Source organism: Schistocerca cancellata, chromosome 9, assembly GCF_023864275.1.
Source record: "Schistocerca cancellata isolate TAMUIC-IGC-003103 chromosome 9, iqSchCanc2.1, whole genome shotgun sequence".
NCBI lineage: Eukaryota > Metazoa > Arthropoda > Insecta > Orthoptera > Acrididae > Schistocerca > Schistocerca cancellata.
The window spans coordinates 328904635-328922256 of NC_064634.1; the positions used below are offsets into that span (position 1 = coordinate 328904635).

The 17622-nt window shown below is 36.9% G+C and overlaps 1 protein-coding gene across 1 annotated transcript in view; it reads left to right on the plus strand.

Moving 5' to 3' along the window:
- Positions 1-17622, plus strand: part of LOC126100259 (uncharacterized) — a 141598-nt gene that overhangs the window by 58211 nt on the left and 65765 nt on the right. Inside the window, exons 5-10 of the mRNA XM_049910847.1 lie at positions 278-437; positions 858-1077; positions 9373-9596; positions 9672-9774; positions 9944-10071; positions 12981-13109. Of these exons, the coding sequence (XP_049766804.1) occupies positions 278-437; positions 858-1077; positions 9373-9596; positions 9672-9774; positions 9944-10071; positions 12981-13109 (964 nt within the window). The remainder of the gene's footprint in view (positions 1-277; positions 438-857; positions 1078-9372; positions 9597-9671; positions 9775-9943; positions 10072-12980; positions 13110-17622) is intronic.

Here is a 17622-nt window from a genome sequence, read left to right on the forward strand (position 1 = left end):
TAATCAGTGTTGTCATTGTAATCTACTTTTCCCCCTCTCTCTTTCCATATGATGGCTTCTGCTTATTAATATAGCATTTCATGTGTTTCACACCCTAAAGACTTTATTTCATGATTGATTTACAAGGGCAAACAGCATAGAAAACTCTTAATTTCACTTACTAAACCATATATGCTTAGTTTCCATTGTATGAGGGTGAATGTGGCGAAATAAAGAAGTGATGAATTGAAAAGATAAGTTTTTAAACATCTGACATGAACCACTTTGTTTTCAACAGTTTGCTGCAGAGTGGGAGAGATGTAACAATGGAGGATGTTGAAAATTCTTTTGGTGGTAATATATGCCGTTGCACTGGATACCGACCAATACTGGATGCCTTCAAATCCTTATGTACAGATGCTACAGCAGAGCTCAAGCAAAAGATTCCTGATATAGAGGTACTATAATAATTCTCAAATCTTCAAATTTGTGAGAGATTACAGGGATATATTAGAGCATTAGAGTATGTTAATCTTACTTAGGATTTTATGAATTGTTAATAGTGTCACGACAGCAGTTTTGTGCTTCCCAGATTGCCTTAATATTGCTCTCAGTATTGTACGTACTTTTCCTTTATAAATATATTATTGTATATTTGTTACTTTGTCATAAAAATCTTTGTGATTTATCTGTCATATGTTCATCCCCTCCTCCATTACTTCCAAAATCAATCTTGCAAAATATGTTTATTGAGCAATTCTACATACTGGTTTTGTGAGTGCTTGATGGATTTATACAGGATTATAATCATATTTCACATAGTAAATCAAATGTACAGCTCACAGAATGTAGTTCCCAATAAAATTCCTTTGTTGCAGGACTTTGCAGAAAAAATTTGCAAAAAGAATGGAAAACCATGCAAGAAACTTTGCACTGTCGAAAATGGGGTCTGCACTCAACAAACAGTGCCCTCATCATTACACGTAGAGCTGCATTCAACGGAATGGTACAAAGTTGAAACAATCAACAGTATTTTCAGTATACTGGAGAGCAAATCGAATAAAAACTACATGCTTGTAGCTGGTAACACAGGTCATGGTAAGTAAATTTTATGTGCAAAACTGTATGAATCAGTTAGTTAGTGGAGCAACACATTTAGATGAAACTAAGTTTTAAATCCCACAAAATTTCTCTTCCTCCCCTCCCCCATGCCTGCAATGGACGTTCTTCTGTTAAATAGTTACTAGTTCGCCCAAACCACACACAGACCTGAAAGGTGCTGTGCTGTGCTGTGCTGTGCATTGATGACTCATAGTGCTCCACATGTACAAACATAAATAACAATTTTGTCCCTTTGGCATGACCTATTACATTTTCAGTATGGTAATGTTACAAATAAAATTCTGTTGTGGTTATCTTAAGTACATACATATTGTAGCACAGAATATATAAGAACTGGTAAAATTCATCATCTTAGACAGTAAGACAATAAATTGTCACATACCTTTTACTTTGGCAAAATGTCAAAATCAAGAATAGAGAATGATAGGCCAATAATATGTTCAGTGATTTTATATATTATAATCTAAAATGGAACTAGACCATTTACACATTAAAGAAACTGAAAAATTTTATCAGCTAACTGTCAAGATGTTAAAGTTAGATTTCATAACGTGGTCATGTCATTCCAAATGAGTGAAACTGTTGACATTTCACTAACTTAATTTAATTCAATAAATGCTTTAAAGAAACACAGGAGAAGTTCGTAATGAAACATATGAGATATATCCTAAGTGTGGACAATATTATGTAACATAGCCTGGCAGTACAGATTTCCATGGCACTTCATTCCTATAAAAATTGCATTGCTTCCTTATAATAGAGCTATAACTGTCTTAAGAAAACAAAAACTATATGGGGTATTGTGAAGGCTGAAACAGATAAGATATACAAAGACCAGGACATCATTTTGAAAAACACACAATGTCAACATTAAAGAACAAGATTCACCAAATGATGTAAACAATTTCAAAAATGCTACTTAGTCATAAATTTACCAATAAGGGAAAACCAGAAATTTCAAAAGCTACTTCTAGTCTGAGGGTAGAGCCAATAAACATGAAGTTTTAAGAGAAAAAGCTTGAAATTTAAGATATTGGAAATAGGTGAGGAGCCAGTGTTTGTCATAACAATGATAGCTCCACAAATTGCAAGGCCCTTAGCACACACAGCTAACTTACCATTTAGTGAAGGAATGTTTCTCGAAAGTCTGAAAATCTCAAAAGTGAAGGCATTATTTTAAAATGGTGAAAAATGTATGATAGAAAACTATTGGCCATTATCACTCTATCCAGCATTTTACAAAATATTAGAAAAATTAAAATACAGACTCAACTAATATCTAAATTAAAATAATTTGCTAAACAATAATCAGTATGGTTTCCAGGCAGGAAAGAATACAGAAACTGTAGTGATGTGCTACGCTGAACAAATAATCAGGAACCTAAAGAAAGGCAATATTGAAATAGTAAATTTAGATATCTCAAAGGCATTTTATAGTGTCAGTCATCACATTCATTTAGAAAAATTAGATGCATTAGGTATTAAAGGGGAAAGTGGAAAAATTGTTTGAATCATACCTACAAACCAGAATGTAGATTGTAGGACTAATGTCGGCTCCTTCCAACAACAAAACAAATTTGGTATCAGAGTACCACAAGGCATTATTCCAGGTCCCATATTGTTGTGAACTCTACAAATTATTTTGGGACATAAGATAAAATGTAAAAATCATCAATAAGGTCACCCTGTGCTTAGTGCCAAAAATATAGTGAACTCAAGAAATTTTCTCTCTGCTGTTGGACGTTAAATTACAAGCAGTTAACTGATAAGTGTCCCATGCTAGAAGACAACAGTTAATTGTTATCAGTAATTAAATAAAATCAAACATAACTGGTATGACATTAAGGTGTTCCTGTATGAATATAACATATTGCTTATGTGATCAAACCATAAAAGAAATCTATTTATATAGACACTGTTTCAACAAAATAAAATTACAAATATCAGGGCTGATTTGACTGGGCATATACATGACTGGGTTATTAAGGGAAAGGAGGGGGAATGAATTGTCTATCGTCTTATATTGCTGTTGGCATGCATAAGCTGCCATCCTTGTTGGAAACAAGGTGAATAGGTGAACACCAGTTGCTATTGGAGGGGTGGATGATGCCCAAAGCCGACAGATCCTGAATGGTCTCCTTAACACGCAGAAGTTTGGCAGTATTAAGGCATCTGTCCTTACAATGAACAGGTAGGCTGCTGGTGGTGTGAATCCTATGACAAGTGCCATTACTAATGGCTGATATTTGCATAGGAAGGTGAGCAATATGGGTTAAGAGGCAATGTCAGTTCACTGTGCTTGGTGAACCAGGGCAGCATAGTTGGGGCATCGGCTGAAGTCAGCAATGGAAGAAGCGATGTAGGAGTGGAGCAGGCAGATGCATCTTGTAGATTCATCTGTGATGGTGAGAAACAGGAGGTGGAATGCCCAACACAGAAGCAGATTGGTGAGAAGACACTGTAGAGGTGTGTGATGGACTGCCTCGTTGCAGTTATGAAGATAGGCGGTGTGTGGTATGCCATGCATGTGACAGTTCAGCAGAGAGGCGATGCAGGTGTATAGGATGTCACTCTTGTTGTGGAGTTCACTGATTTGTGATCACATGTTGGACAGGTTAGAGAGCCATTTAGTAATGCACTTGACCAGGGATGCACTTGTGGAAAGCATAGCAAAGGAGGCAGTGTGTGAAGTCTTGCTGAACTTGTGTGAGCACGGAACTGTAGAGCCAGACACGTGGTGGAGTGCGGTGGCCTTCAGGTCTGGTGAAAGTTCATAATGGTGTAGAAAATCCAACTCGATCACAGGTTCATCCATGTCAGCAATGTGGAAGCTCCAAGGGTAAGTGTGAACCGGTTATAGGTGAAGTGATCTTGATGGAGCCATGGACTGCAAAAGAATAAATGGCAGTGATCAAGGCAAGGGTAGGAGGTGATAGTGCATCAGCAGCGTACTTGGCCAGGATTATGCTAACATTGGCACCAGAATCGACGAGAAAGCAGATGCCAGTTGACATGTCTGGCATAGAGGTGTTGTCGCTGGAGTGAGTGAGTGGTGCAGCATTGGACTATAGATGCCGTGAAGGAACTTGGTGGTACATGGCACCTAAATGTGCCTGCCGGTCTCATTTTAGTACGCACAAGGTGGGAGGATTGCGGGCGGAGTCCCTGTAAGAAGCATGGAACCAGCACAATGGTAGGCCGGTTGGCAGGGTGATGTGGTGTGGGAGGGGACCGTAGCTGACTGCGTCAGGGCCAGTAGCCAATCGGGTTGCTGCTCGCGCATGGTTGGCAGCCTGTTGGCAGTACCTTCTGTAGGCTGCTAGGTGGCAGCTCCTGATTGGCAACCGAGGCACTGCGGTCAGTGCACTGGCCTCTGCCAGCAGAGTGCAAAACTGGAGGTACAGGCATGCCACTTGAGGGTGATGGAGATGGCATTTGTGACATGCAGTGTTGGTGACAAATGATAGCAAAAGCCTGATCCACCACGCATAAACAAACCTCTAGTGGGTCAATGACTTGAGATGGTCGACAACATTGCAGATCCAAAGATATCGTCATGATCCAATGTCACGTAATGTTTAACCATCAGTTAATGCACGTAGGTGCTGCCAAAGCTGCGTAGGAGTGTGGTCGTCAAGGTGCTCTTCATGAATAATGTGGTGGATCGCTTCCACCAGAGAGTGAGAAAGATGCTGGGTAAGCAGTGCTTTCATTGTCAAATATTTGTGCGAGGCAGGCAGTAAGTGAAGCAAGTCATTGATGAGGCTCATACGAGTGTGGAGGTGGCTCACCAGGCAGACAAAACGGGTGTCGTCCAAAATGCTGTGGATGTCCAGTAGGTTATCCACTAAGGCAAACTAAGTCTTTGGGTTACATTTCTGCAAAACAGGTAGCTCAAGACACCTGCCAGGTGACACATGTTGGGGCAGTACCAGCAGATGGAGATCAGTGCAAACACAGGAGGATGCCTTAGGAAGTGCAGTAGTGGTGAACAGTGAGTCACCCGAGGCCTGCGTGGGGCAGTGGCCACTTGCAGCACATGGTGCACAGGGAGCGGGCATACAAGATGTCACAGTTTGTCCAATCTGCAAGCCCGACAAAGAACACAGTATGGGTGTAATGGCCATCTGGGGTGAGGTGGTGCGACACTATTCATATGAGAATGTGCTACACCAGGCATAGAAACGTTAATCACAGTTCTGGATCTTTGTCAGCACATCAAACCATCCCGAAGATGACATAGATTAAACCACAATATCTTTAACTGGCAGGTCGTCAACTTTGTCGTTAGGCAGTGTGCACTGTCCATGTTGTGGCTGTTGTGCTGCCATGCTAGGCGGTGGCCATGTTGTGCCAGGTAAGGTTAGGTGGACACTGCATGGCTGGGCATAAATAATTGTTCACTTTTAACCAAATCTTAAGTAGGTACACTTGTCCACTCATGGTTGCAAGCACAGTTAATGGAGCCTGTTACACTTGGACCAAAAGACATTGTGGCATAAACAATGTAGGCTGGCACAAGAAGTTCTTAAATTATGAAAACAAGCACAAAATAACTCGATGAGATAATGATGGTGTCAATCACCACTGTGGTTATTATGTGGAATCAGTTGGAGACAACACACAATAAATATCGAATATGCATTTATTAATCACTGGTACATGACAAATATGGCAGCAGTAAGAGTTACATGCCGAAAGAGAAGACTAGAACAAAGAAATCCAAAGAAGCAAAAGTCACAAAGTTAGGGAGCTCTGCTCCAGAGATGTCACAAGTTGCTTGGTAGGGGTTTATTCTACTGAACTACTACTGGGTGTCACCCATTATTAGTGATCTCTATTACAAAATTTACCTGTATTTTAATGTGTTACTAATTTCTTCTATGTTTGTAATTTTACTTATTACAAGACTTCCTTACATGTAACACTTCAAAATATACCAATGAAAAATTTTTGGACCTCTGTGGACAAATAATGATTTACTAAAGATGAGACAGGAACTGAAGTTGAAGGTAGCAAAGCAAAGTCTGTAATGCTTAAGTTTTTAAATATTCCTTTACAACAGAAAACCCTGAATATTTCCCCCCATTTAATTCTTGTAACCACTGAAAAGATGAATGAAATAAGTACTAGTGTCAGTGATGGTTAGAACCAGCTGAAATCATTCAAATTAAATGAAGCTCCAGGGCTAGATGGAATTCCTGTTAGTCTATACTGGATTTGCAGCTGATTTAGGCCCTCTTCCAACTATAATCTATCCTAGATAACTCAAATCATGCCAATTTCTTGGGAAAAATCACAGGACACACCTGTCTGAAAGAAGAACAGTAAAAGTGATCAACAAAACTACCATCCAATATCCTTGACATGAATCTGTTGTTGAATCATTCTGAGTTAAACATAATGAGGTATCTTGAACATAATGACCACCAAAATGCCAACCAGCATTGATTGCAAAAACAAACTTGCACTTTCTTCACATGACATACGGAAAGCTTTGGTCCAAGGCATTCAGGTACATGCTGTATTTCTTGACTTCCAAAAAGTATTTTCATACCACACTTACACTTATTGTCAAAAGTATGAGCATAAGGGGGAATAAAGTGGAATTTGTGACTGGGCTGAGGTCTTTTTGGTAGGGAGGATGCAACATGTTACCTTGGATGGAGAGTGTAAAGGAACACCCTCCTCTAACGTTACCTTTATTCAGCTGAAGTTATTGATACCAAAATACTTTACCTTTTAAAAAGGTTAATGTTATCTCAGCAGTTTAACTAAAATAATTTCATATGATATTGTATATAATACATTATATTTCAGGCTAAAATGTGTAAATATAAATAACTTTTTCTTTGTTACAATCGATATGTACTAACTCCGTATGTACAGTTAAAATTACTCTGCCTTTGAAACATTTGAAATATCGAAATATTCACACTTAAAATTCCTATTATTAATTACACAATCTGACACTAATTATTAAATTTCATGGATTGATTTCTAAAATAATGGTATAGATCAATAGAAAACAAAGTTTGTGAACTCCTTCGAATATTCTTAGTACCACAGAATGAAGTAGTACTGGGCACACATCTGATATGAACAGATGTTTTTATGTTTGTCAATAACAGTGTAATTTTTGATAATGAAGTGGAAATTGTATGGCCAGTATGGACTATAAAAATGTGAAAAAATAAAAAGATAAAAACAGGCAATTCTTCAGTAATTCTCACGTCATTTTGAACCTACAATACCAAAAATTTCAACCTCAAGAATTGACCCCTAGATGTGGAAAAACTGGAGTGAACTGTGAGAAAAGAAGATATTAAAAATGTTTGTTGTAAATCTTACTACTCTTGAAGCTTATTAAAAGCTTTCATCTTGAAATGAGTGACAATAAACAAATGAAATGAGGGAGGGTAAGATTACAGGATTCAGTGTCAGAGGTAGAAGTAACTTCAGGTGTGTCCCAGGTAAGTGTTGTTTACTCTTGCTTTTTGTTGTATATTAATGACCTTGCAGACAATATTAATAATAAAACAAGGTTTCTTGAAGATGATATTTATCTATAATGTACTACCTGAAAGAAGCTGCATAAATATTCAGTCTCATATTTATAAGCTGTTGAAATGGTGCACAGATTGGGAACATGCTTTAAATGTTTAGAAATGCAAATTTTGAAGTTCACAAAACTAAAAAGTGTAGTATCCTATGATTAATATGTCACCATTAGAATGAAACAACTCATACAAATAGCTGGGTGTTAACACATGGTAGGGATATGAAATAAAATAACAATACACATTGTCATGGATTAAGTAGGTGGTAGACTTCAGTTTATTAGTAGAATACTCTGATCTGCAGTCTGTCTACAAAGGAGATTGTTTGCAAATCACTCATACAACTGATTCTAGAATATTGCTAAAATGTGTGGGACCTATACCAGATAAGACTAACAGGGGGTGCAAATGGTCACAGGTTTGTTTAATCTGCAGGAGAGCAATAGAGATGAAGGAACTGAACTGGAAGAGTCTTAAATATAGGTGTAAACTATCCCTAGAAAGCCTGTTAATAAAGTTTCAAGAACCAGCTTAAAATAATTACTCTAGGAATATACCCCCTATGTATCACTTCCATAGGGATTGTGAAGATCACATTAGAATAATTACTGCAAGCACACAGAGGCATTCAAACAATTGTTCTTTCAAAGTTCCATGCATGAATGGAACAAGAAAAATTCATCATACCCCTTACCTCAGTGATTTGCACAGTATAGGAATAGATGTACCTTAAGAAATTATTGAAAAAATGCGGAACTTACTGTTGTAACATATTTGGGAAAAGTCTGATAAAACAGAATTGTGCTTCTGAAAACCAACCAAAAAGTTCTCAAAACGCAAAACACACTGATCGCAAGGCACACTGTGATAACAGCATAGAACAGCCTGATAAATTTGAATGTTCAGGTGTTCATAAGTGAAAATGTGGTAAATCAAAAAGTTTTCACAGGACTGGACGAAATTTACAAAAACTTTAAAAAACATCTGAATATGAATGATGTGAACCTATCTTTATTTGAAACACACTTGCAGGAATAAAACTACACAGCCACTGACTTGATAAAGTACCTATTAGTTCTATGTATTGCTGAAGAGGTGACTTACTAAAAATTTTGAGAAATAGAAATTTTCACATAGTAATGAAACATCCCAGTATTTTAAATGAACACACTCTAAAGTCATTTCACTAGGATTCTTAAATGTCATTTCTTTGTTCTTCTAGGAGAAACTATACAAATTAAAAGTAGCATTAGATAATGTGCAACTCAAATAATTCTTAATTGTATGGCCACTGCCAATGGGAACTTTGTAAAACCAATCAGCACATGGTATTTTTTCTGAATATATTCATACATATAGAACATGTATTACTGCATAATCACAAAATATCACAATTGGCATACACTAAAGAGCAATATGTATAAGCCAAGTCACATGATAATCACATAAAAAAACATACACAACCATGAAATGGCTCTATAGTTAAGTATTAGTCTCTGGCAGTATAGATACTGCCAATGGTGGACAATGTATGAAGTACAGTAAAAATAACTACCAAAATGCAGCTATGTCAAACAACTGACATTTGCAATTTTAAATCAAATTCAAAATGTCTGATCTAAATTATAGTAACATCACAAAGACCTCAAGTGTATTAGTTGAACTTCACAGCAATACTTAGAATTTACATTTCAGGTATCTTAATTTACAGGTGTGTATCGGAGAGATCCTGACATTGAAATATTCATAGACATTAGCGATGTCTCGGAGCTCAAAGGACACAGCATCAATTCTCAACTGATTATTGGAGGAAACATGACTCTAACAGAAGCTATGGAATTATTTTACAATATTTCAAAGACTAATAAAAACTTCAGCTACACTAAAGTGTTGGCAGATCATATAGATTTGGTTGCAAATGTTCCAGTCCGAAATGTAAGAATGGTAACCTTTGTGCCAACTACTATTTGCAGAAGTACAGGAATGTTAATGTTGGTTTATCTGTTTCAGGCTGGAACTATTGCTGGAAATCTCATATTAAAACATGAGCACCCAGAATTTCCATCAGATATTTTCGTGATGTTGGAGGCTGTTGATGCAAAAATAGATATAAGTAGGTGCACATCATACATTAAACTTAGTGTAAAATTCATGCTATTTTTATTAACAACTCCAAAACTGTTTAAAATGTTACTCAGTGTGACAAACAAATGTTCAGAAATTAAGTAGTTTTATTTTAATAAATAGACAAGAACTGTTAATGTTTCAACTTGTCTTCATAGTTGACAAGACTGGAGCACAGACTACTGTCAGTCCACTGGAGTATTTGGAAGTTGACATGAAGCAGAAGATTATAAAGAGCATTACTTTGCAGCCCTATGATAATAACTATTTCTTGAAAACATACAAGGTGAGTTTTCAATATCATATGGCACGTGCAGGGAGCAAAAGGCTATTTATGATTTGTACAGAAACTAGATGGCAATTATGAGTTGAGGAGCATGACATGGAAGCAGTGGTTGGGAAGGGAGTGAGACAGGGTTGTAGGCTATCCCCAATGTTATTCAGTCTGTCTATTGAGCAAGCAGTAAAAGAAACAAAATAAAAGTTTGGAGAAGGTATTAAGATCCATGGAGAGGAAATAAAAACTTTGAGGTTTATAGACACAACTGTAATTTTGACACACACACACACACACACACACACACACACACACACACACACACACACACACACACAGCAAAGGATCTGGAAGAGCAGTTGAAAAGAATGGACAGTGTCTTAAAAGGAGGATATAAGACAAACATTAACAAAAGCAAAATGAGGGTAATGAAAGAGTCAAATTAAATCGGGCAATGCTGAGGGAATTAGTTTAAGAAATAAAATGCTTTAAGTAGTAAGAGTTCTGCTATTTGGAAAGCAAAATAGCTGCTGATTGTTGAAGTAGGGAGGATAGAAAAGCTAGACTTGCGATGGCAATGAAAGTGTTTCTGAAGAAGAGAAATTTAACATGCAGTATAAATCTGTCAGGAAGCCTTTTCTGAAAGTATTTTTATGGAGTGTAGCCATGTATGGAAGTGAAACATGGATATGAACAGTTCAGACAGAGAGATTAGAAGGTTTCAAAGATTTAGACAAAACTAATGATGCATTGAAACCATAACTTTTTAAGGTTCTCCTCCAAGCAGTTGAAGGCATTTTTCATGTCTGCGCTCACTGTTAAATCTTTGCTTTCTGGAATTTACTTAAATACCTAAACTTAAGAGTACTTTTGGTCCAGAAATTGGTTTTAACCATTGCTTCTGATAGGAAGAAGTCATTTGGATAAAATATCTGGCCTCACTCATCAGAACTGTAACACCTTCCAAATATCTAAAACAAAAGAAGAAAGGTTCATTTGTTTTCCTTTGTTCACTGTTACTACAATTCCTGAAAAATCAACTGTTTCTGATGCTTTTTAACACTGTATAATCTTAGATTACTGGTTAAATTTGAACTAGAACCGAAAAACAAAATAACTCAAATGATTTCCTTGAAACATTCATTGAAACAAATGTCTTACAGTACAGAAGAATCTCCCCGAATCCATACATTTGTGCTTGATGTTTAATGATGTGACCCTTAATTATGTGACCCTGTAAAGGTCATTAAAATACCATGTACTGGCAAGCATGTAAAGATGCATAATTGAAACAAAATGTAGGTATTAATCATAAAAATGCTGTAGCTAAGGGAAGGTTTCAAATTTCATTTCTGTGTACTTCATTTGTTCCTACAACAAAATATCAGGCTACAGTTGTCAATGAAAGAATTTCAGAGATGTGAAAGTTTTTTTTGAGCTAAATGTAAGTGTATTGAATAAATCTTAAACATCACACTGGTACATGCAGTTTATACACACACAGGCTAAATCACACATTGTAGAATTAGTAGTAAATTTGTCACACCAAAAACCAGCAGCTATGGCTACTGCCTCAGTTGTAGGAAGAAATGCTTCTCCTGCCACTAATTTAATAGGACAGCTTAAGTAATCTGCATTAATAAGACCCTTGTAAATGTCTGCAAGATCAGCACTCATGCAAGGACTTCCTTAACCAGAACTATTAGGTGACTAGTACCTAACAGTATGGTACTACAAAGGAGGGAAATTTCTTTGTTACTGGTGTCAAATTTGATTTCTGAAGACTACAACCAGGTTCTTTCATGGAGAGTATGGAAGCAGTACCAGAAGAAAATGCTTACAAATCCTGAAACCACTGTGTATTGTATTTTTATTGATCCAGGCAATCATAGTATTGTACAGCTGTACATATGATACTGGACAGGTCAAGAGAGCTATTTACAAGTAATTTTTATAAATTGATTTTTACATTATTTTGTAGCAAGGAAATTATCTATCTTAAATAAAACAGTTAGTACAAATCATAGAATTGTAAGGTTGTACATATGATATTGGACAGGTCAAGAGAACATATTTGCAAGTAATTTTTAATAAATTGATTTTACATTATTTTGCAATGAGGAAGTTAGCTATCTTTAACAAAACAGTAAATACAAATGTTGTATTGTAAAATACAAACAGCCAATACAAATGTAATAGTAAAGTAGTCCAGTGTATTTGATAGACATGCACAATATATAATAATCCAGTATATTTCATAGACATGCACAGCATATAATTTTCAGACCTAATTGAACATTTATCATAAAATTGTTTACAATTTTAACACCTTTCAAAAAAATGAACTGCATAAAAGCAATGGTCCAAGAGATTTTTAACTTATTTGTGAAGGCTCTTGGGTTCTTTATTGCTTTGATTTCATTTGGTAAATTATTATACATTTGTATCCCAATATTTAAAACACTTTTTTGGTAGCAGGTAGTTCTGGACTGAATCATATGTAGGTCAGATTGCTGCCTTTTTGCATAGTTATGAATATCTCCATTGAATTTGTGTGCAGTCACTGTCTAACAGGTATGACTTGACAAATGAGATATTATAAATGTAAGCAGAGGGCAGTGTCATAATGTCATTTAAATTATCTAATCATATGACCACTGATGTACTAAAGGTGTTCCTATTTTGGTCTCAAGGCCATCCTAGTGTGATGAGCAATTCTGACAAATCACACATGTTTATGATCTTTGTGTGGTGTAGGGGCCAAAACTCATTGAATGTTTTATATAATTGAAGCAGAGCTGCTGTTGAATGTAAATTACAAGCATATTGTCTGAAAGCTCTGTTATGTGCACATAAAATGTAATTTTAGCTTCTCATTATGTAATATACATGTCATTTTAATAAAATTCTGCTTTCAGATTATGCCTAGAGCTCAAAATGCACATGCTTATGTAAATGCAGGATTTTTATTTAACTTGGATATGAAGAATGTTGGCAAAATAATTTCCAGGCCTAGAATAGTGTTTGGAGGCATTTCAGCTCAGTTGGTAAGCAGTAACTTACTCACAATTTTGTACATAGTCCTATAAAATGAACTATACATTTAGTGAATAATACTCAGGTACTGAGTATTTCCTTAAACCAATCAAATAACAACTGCATGATTTATGTGTTCTATTGCTGATGGATAACTTCACATCAAAATACATACTGACAAATAGTTAAACAAAATGGGCACTTAGCTATGTTTTGAAGTACAAAGATTTGTTCTGATAACTATGAGAACTTTGGTTTGACATTATCAGTATGATAGTTTTGCATGGCATTGTAAGACAGAGGCTGCCTTGAAATGGCAAGTTATGGATATGATCCTAAAATTTTCATCACACACAGCAACAAACCTGCTCTTAAGAAACTGGAGAGCAAAATGTGTTTCAAAAGTTTGGCATGTCATGTAATCTCATAAATTCTCTGAACTAGACCAATATGTGTTGGCAGTGTCAACAGCATGCACTGAGTGGCTGTGGCTGTTGGGTGAAGCAGTGTACTGATCAGTGTCAAGCAGTAGAGTTAGCACAAGACAGGGTTACTTTACAAATCTAGCCATGCACAGTTGTTGCCCTTGCCAATATGTGGCTCCAAATGGCTGCATTTACTAAATGTTAGTATGAAAACAAGTGACAGAACTAAAATTTGTATGGATTGTATTTAAAGTTTCCCATTATGTAAAACTGTTTGTCTCCCCTTGAATTAGGCTGAATTGTCTTCATTCTAAATTTTATATTCAAAAATATAACTGCAGAGATGTATTCATGTTTCTGGTGTGTCATAGACTAAAGCATATGCAATTTCTTTGATGGTGCATAGCAAGTTCAGCCAAAATTGGAAAGTCGTAGTTCATTAATACAATAATCGGTAACATGACATACGGATATAGTAAATGCGATCGTGAGAGTTAAAAAAAATTGACACAATGGTACATTATGCACCCACTGCCATACAACCATACGGTAGCTTGTGAAATGTGGATGTAAGTGAAAAGTCTGACTTAAAGGAGGACAGTGCTATTTAACATATTGCCACAAAGGTTATGTGGTTTCAATAAAATACTGCAGTACAATTTAAGAAACTAAATTATCCTGATTTGCGGATGGTGAAAACTTCTCAAACTACTTACAATCCTGCATCGTGCACTACAATCATATCAGAAATGAAAGCAATTCTGTTAATACTTCCAGGAGCCTTACGTGAAATACATACATCAAAACAGTTTTGCATCACCTCGGTTCTGAGAGTTCCAGACCATTTACAGTAAATTGGAATATAGATTGCCATAAACATAATTTCTGCCTTTTTATATTGCTCATGAAAACCACACATTGCATGTTGTATCTACAGTGAGATCTTGACAGGTGGTAGTCCAGATTGCTGTACACACTGATACCTCTAATACTCATAATGCCACACCAAAACAGAAGGGAACATCCACCTCACTGTACTCAATGGACAGCGTGGCTATGGAATTCACCTGACTGGGTTGCCTCCAGACATGTCTCCGACAATTGTCTGGCTGAAGGCATACACGACACTCACTGGTGAAGAGAACATGATGCCAATCCTGAGTGGTCCATTTGGCATTTCACTGGGCCCATCTGTACTGCCCTGCATGGTGTCGTGGTTGCAAAGATGGACATCACCATGGACATCAGGAGTGAAGTTGCACATATTGCAGACTATTGCACACAGTTTGTCATAACACAATGTCCTGTGGCTGCATGAAAAAGATTGTTCAACATGGTGGCGTTGCTGTTGGGTAGTGATCACCTGCTGCAGTAGTAGCCTTGGGCAGCCTCAGTAAGGCATGTCATATACAGTTCCAGGCTGTCAAGGGTGATCACATTCTTTGTTTTGTGAACCTTAGACATTTTGGTACCCACTCTACACAATTTACAAGAACCAAAGCCGTCTGTGACAATGTTAAAGAGCTAGGCTTGAAATTAGTCACATTTTTAGAAAGGTCAGAAATTAAGACATGAATTTTGTGAAAGTTTATCACTTATGTCTGAATGTCTTTCTTGATCACTTTCATCAAGCACATCTGTGCAGTCTGCGTTACCAACCTTGAATTCTCTGCACCATTCCCACACAAGTCATACAACCCCATCATCATACAAATACCACACTGTTGTTGTTGTTGTTGTTGTTGTTGTTGTCTTCAGTCCTGAGACTGGTTCGATGCAGGTCTCCATGCTACTCCATTCTGTGCAAGCTTCATTTCCCAGTACCTACTGCAACCTACATCCTTCTAAATCTGCTTAGTGTATTCATCTCTTGGTCTCCCCCTACGATTTTTACCCTCCACTCTGCCCTCCAATACTAAATTGGTGATCCCTTGAAGCCTCAGAACATGTCCTACCAACCAATCCCTTCTTCTGGTCAAGTTGTGCCACAAACTTCTCTTCTCCCCAATCCTATTCAATACTTCCTCATTAGTTATGTGATCTACCCATCTAATCTTCAGCATTCTTCTGTAGCACCACATTTCGAAAGCTTCTATTCTCTTCTTGTCCAAACTATTTATCGTCCATGTTTCACTTCCATACATGGCTACACTCCATACAAATACTTTCAGAAAAGACTTCCTGACACTTAAATCTATACTCGATGTTAACAAATTTCTCTTCTTCTAAATGCTTTCCTTGCCATCACCAGTCTACATTTTATATCCTCTCTACTTTGACCATCATCAGTTATTTTGCTCACCAAATAGCAAAACTCCTTTACTACTTTGTGTCTCATTTCCTAATCTAATTCCCTCAGCATCACCCAACTAAATTCGACTACAATCCATTATCCTCGTTTTGCTTTTGTTGATGTTCATCTTATATCCTCCTTTCAAGACACTGTCCATTCCATTCAACTACTCTTCCAAGTCCTTTGCTGACTCTGACAGAATGACAATGTCATCAGCGAACCTCAAAGTTTTTATTTCTTCTCCATGGATTTTAATACCTACCCCAAATTTTTCTTTTGTTTCCTTTACTGCTTGCTCAATATACAGATTGAATAACATCAGGGAGAGGCTACAGCCCTGTCTCACTCCTTTCCCAACCACTGCTTCCCTTTCATACCCCTCGACTCTTATAACTGCCATCTGGTTTCTGTACAAATTGTAAATAGCCTTGCTCCCTGTATTTTACCCCTGCCACCTTTAGAATTTGAAAAAGAGTATTCCAGTCAACATTGTCAAAAGCTTTCTCCCAGTCTACAAATGCTAGAAACATAGGTTTGCTTTCCTTAATCTTTCTTCTAAGATAAGTCGTAAGGTCAGTATTGCCTCACGTGTTCCAGTATTTCTACGGAATCCAAACTGATCTTCCCCGAGGTTGGCTTCTGCTAGTTTTTCCATTCGTCTGTAAAGAATTTGTGTTAGTATTTTGCAGCTGTGGCTTATTAAACTGATTGTTCAGTAATTTTCACATATGTCAACACCTACTCCTTCCACCTTTGTGCTTTCCCTTCTTTGCTTAGAACTGGGTTTGCATCTGAGCTCTTGATATTCATACAAGTGGTTCTCTCTTCTCCAAAGGTCTCTTCAATTTTCCTGTAGGCAGTATCTATCTTACCCCTAGTGAGATAAGCCTCTACATCTTTACATTTGTCCTCTAGCCATCTGTGCTTAGCCACATACAACCTTCTTTCATGATTCTTAAACCAAGTGTTAGCTATGATTAAGTTGTGTTCTGTGCAAAATTCTAACAGGCAGCTTCCTCTTGCATTTCTTAGCCCCAATCCATATTCACCTACATTTCCTTCTCTCCCTTTTCCTACTACCGAATTCCAGTCACCCATGACTATTAAATTTTTGTCACCCTTCACTATCTGAATAATTTCTTTTATTTCATCATACATTTATTCACCACACTACAATGAATTTTTTCTGCACTGTTCCTTCAGCTTTCAGGTATTGAATGACATAACATACCTCATAATTGGAGAAGAAATAACTGTCCATTTACATTGCCTGCTGCTTACACAGAGATGAATAAGATGACTGACAGACACAATGTTACCATCAGTCACCTTTTTCAATCAAGAGTCCCATAAAACTATAATCATTTGTCTAATACTAATGACCAACCAGAGGTCAATTTATCAGTAGCTCTAAGATTTTTCATGGTGAACAGGTCACTCCTTTATTTAGAGCCAAGACTTTTAGCCTACTCTAAGTTTTGGAGACCCTTAGATTGAGGACAAAGGGATATTGTGATTTCTGGAGGTGGGTTATTCCAGTGTGTCTCCTGAGGCATGCTGCACCAGAAGTGTCTCTTGATGCATGCTTCCCATCAGTACTGGTTATATTCCCCGTTGTATGTTATTAAATTACATTCATGAATAGAATAGTCACACGCAGTTATCACACCCACAATAGTTACTCACAAACTAGTAATTGATCAAATGCCATGATGGTGTGAGATGAAAAGCAGCATGTTAAAATCTAATCCTTTTAATGAAATTTTATTATTCAACAAAAAGAACTGTAAACCTGACAGAACTGGG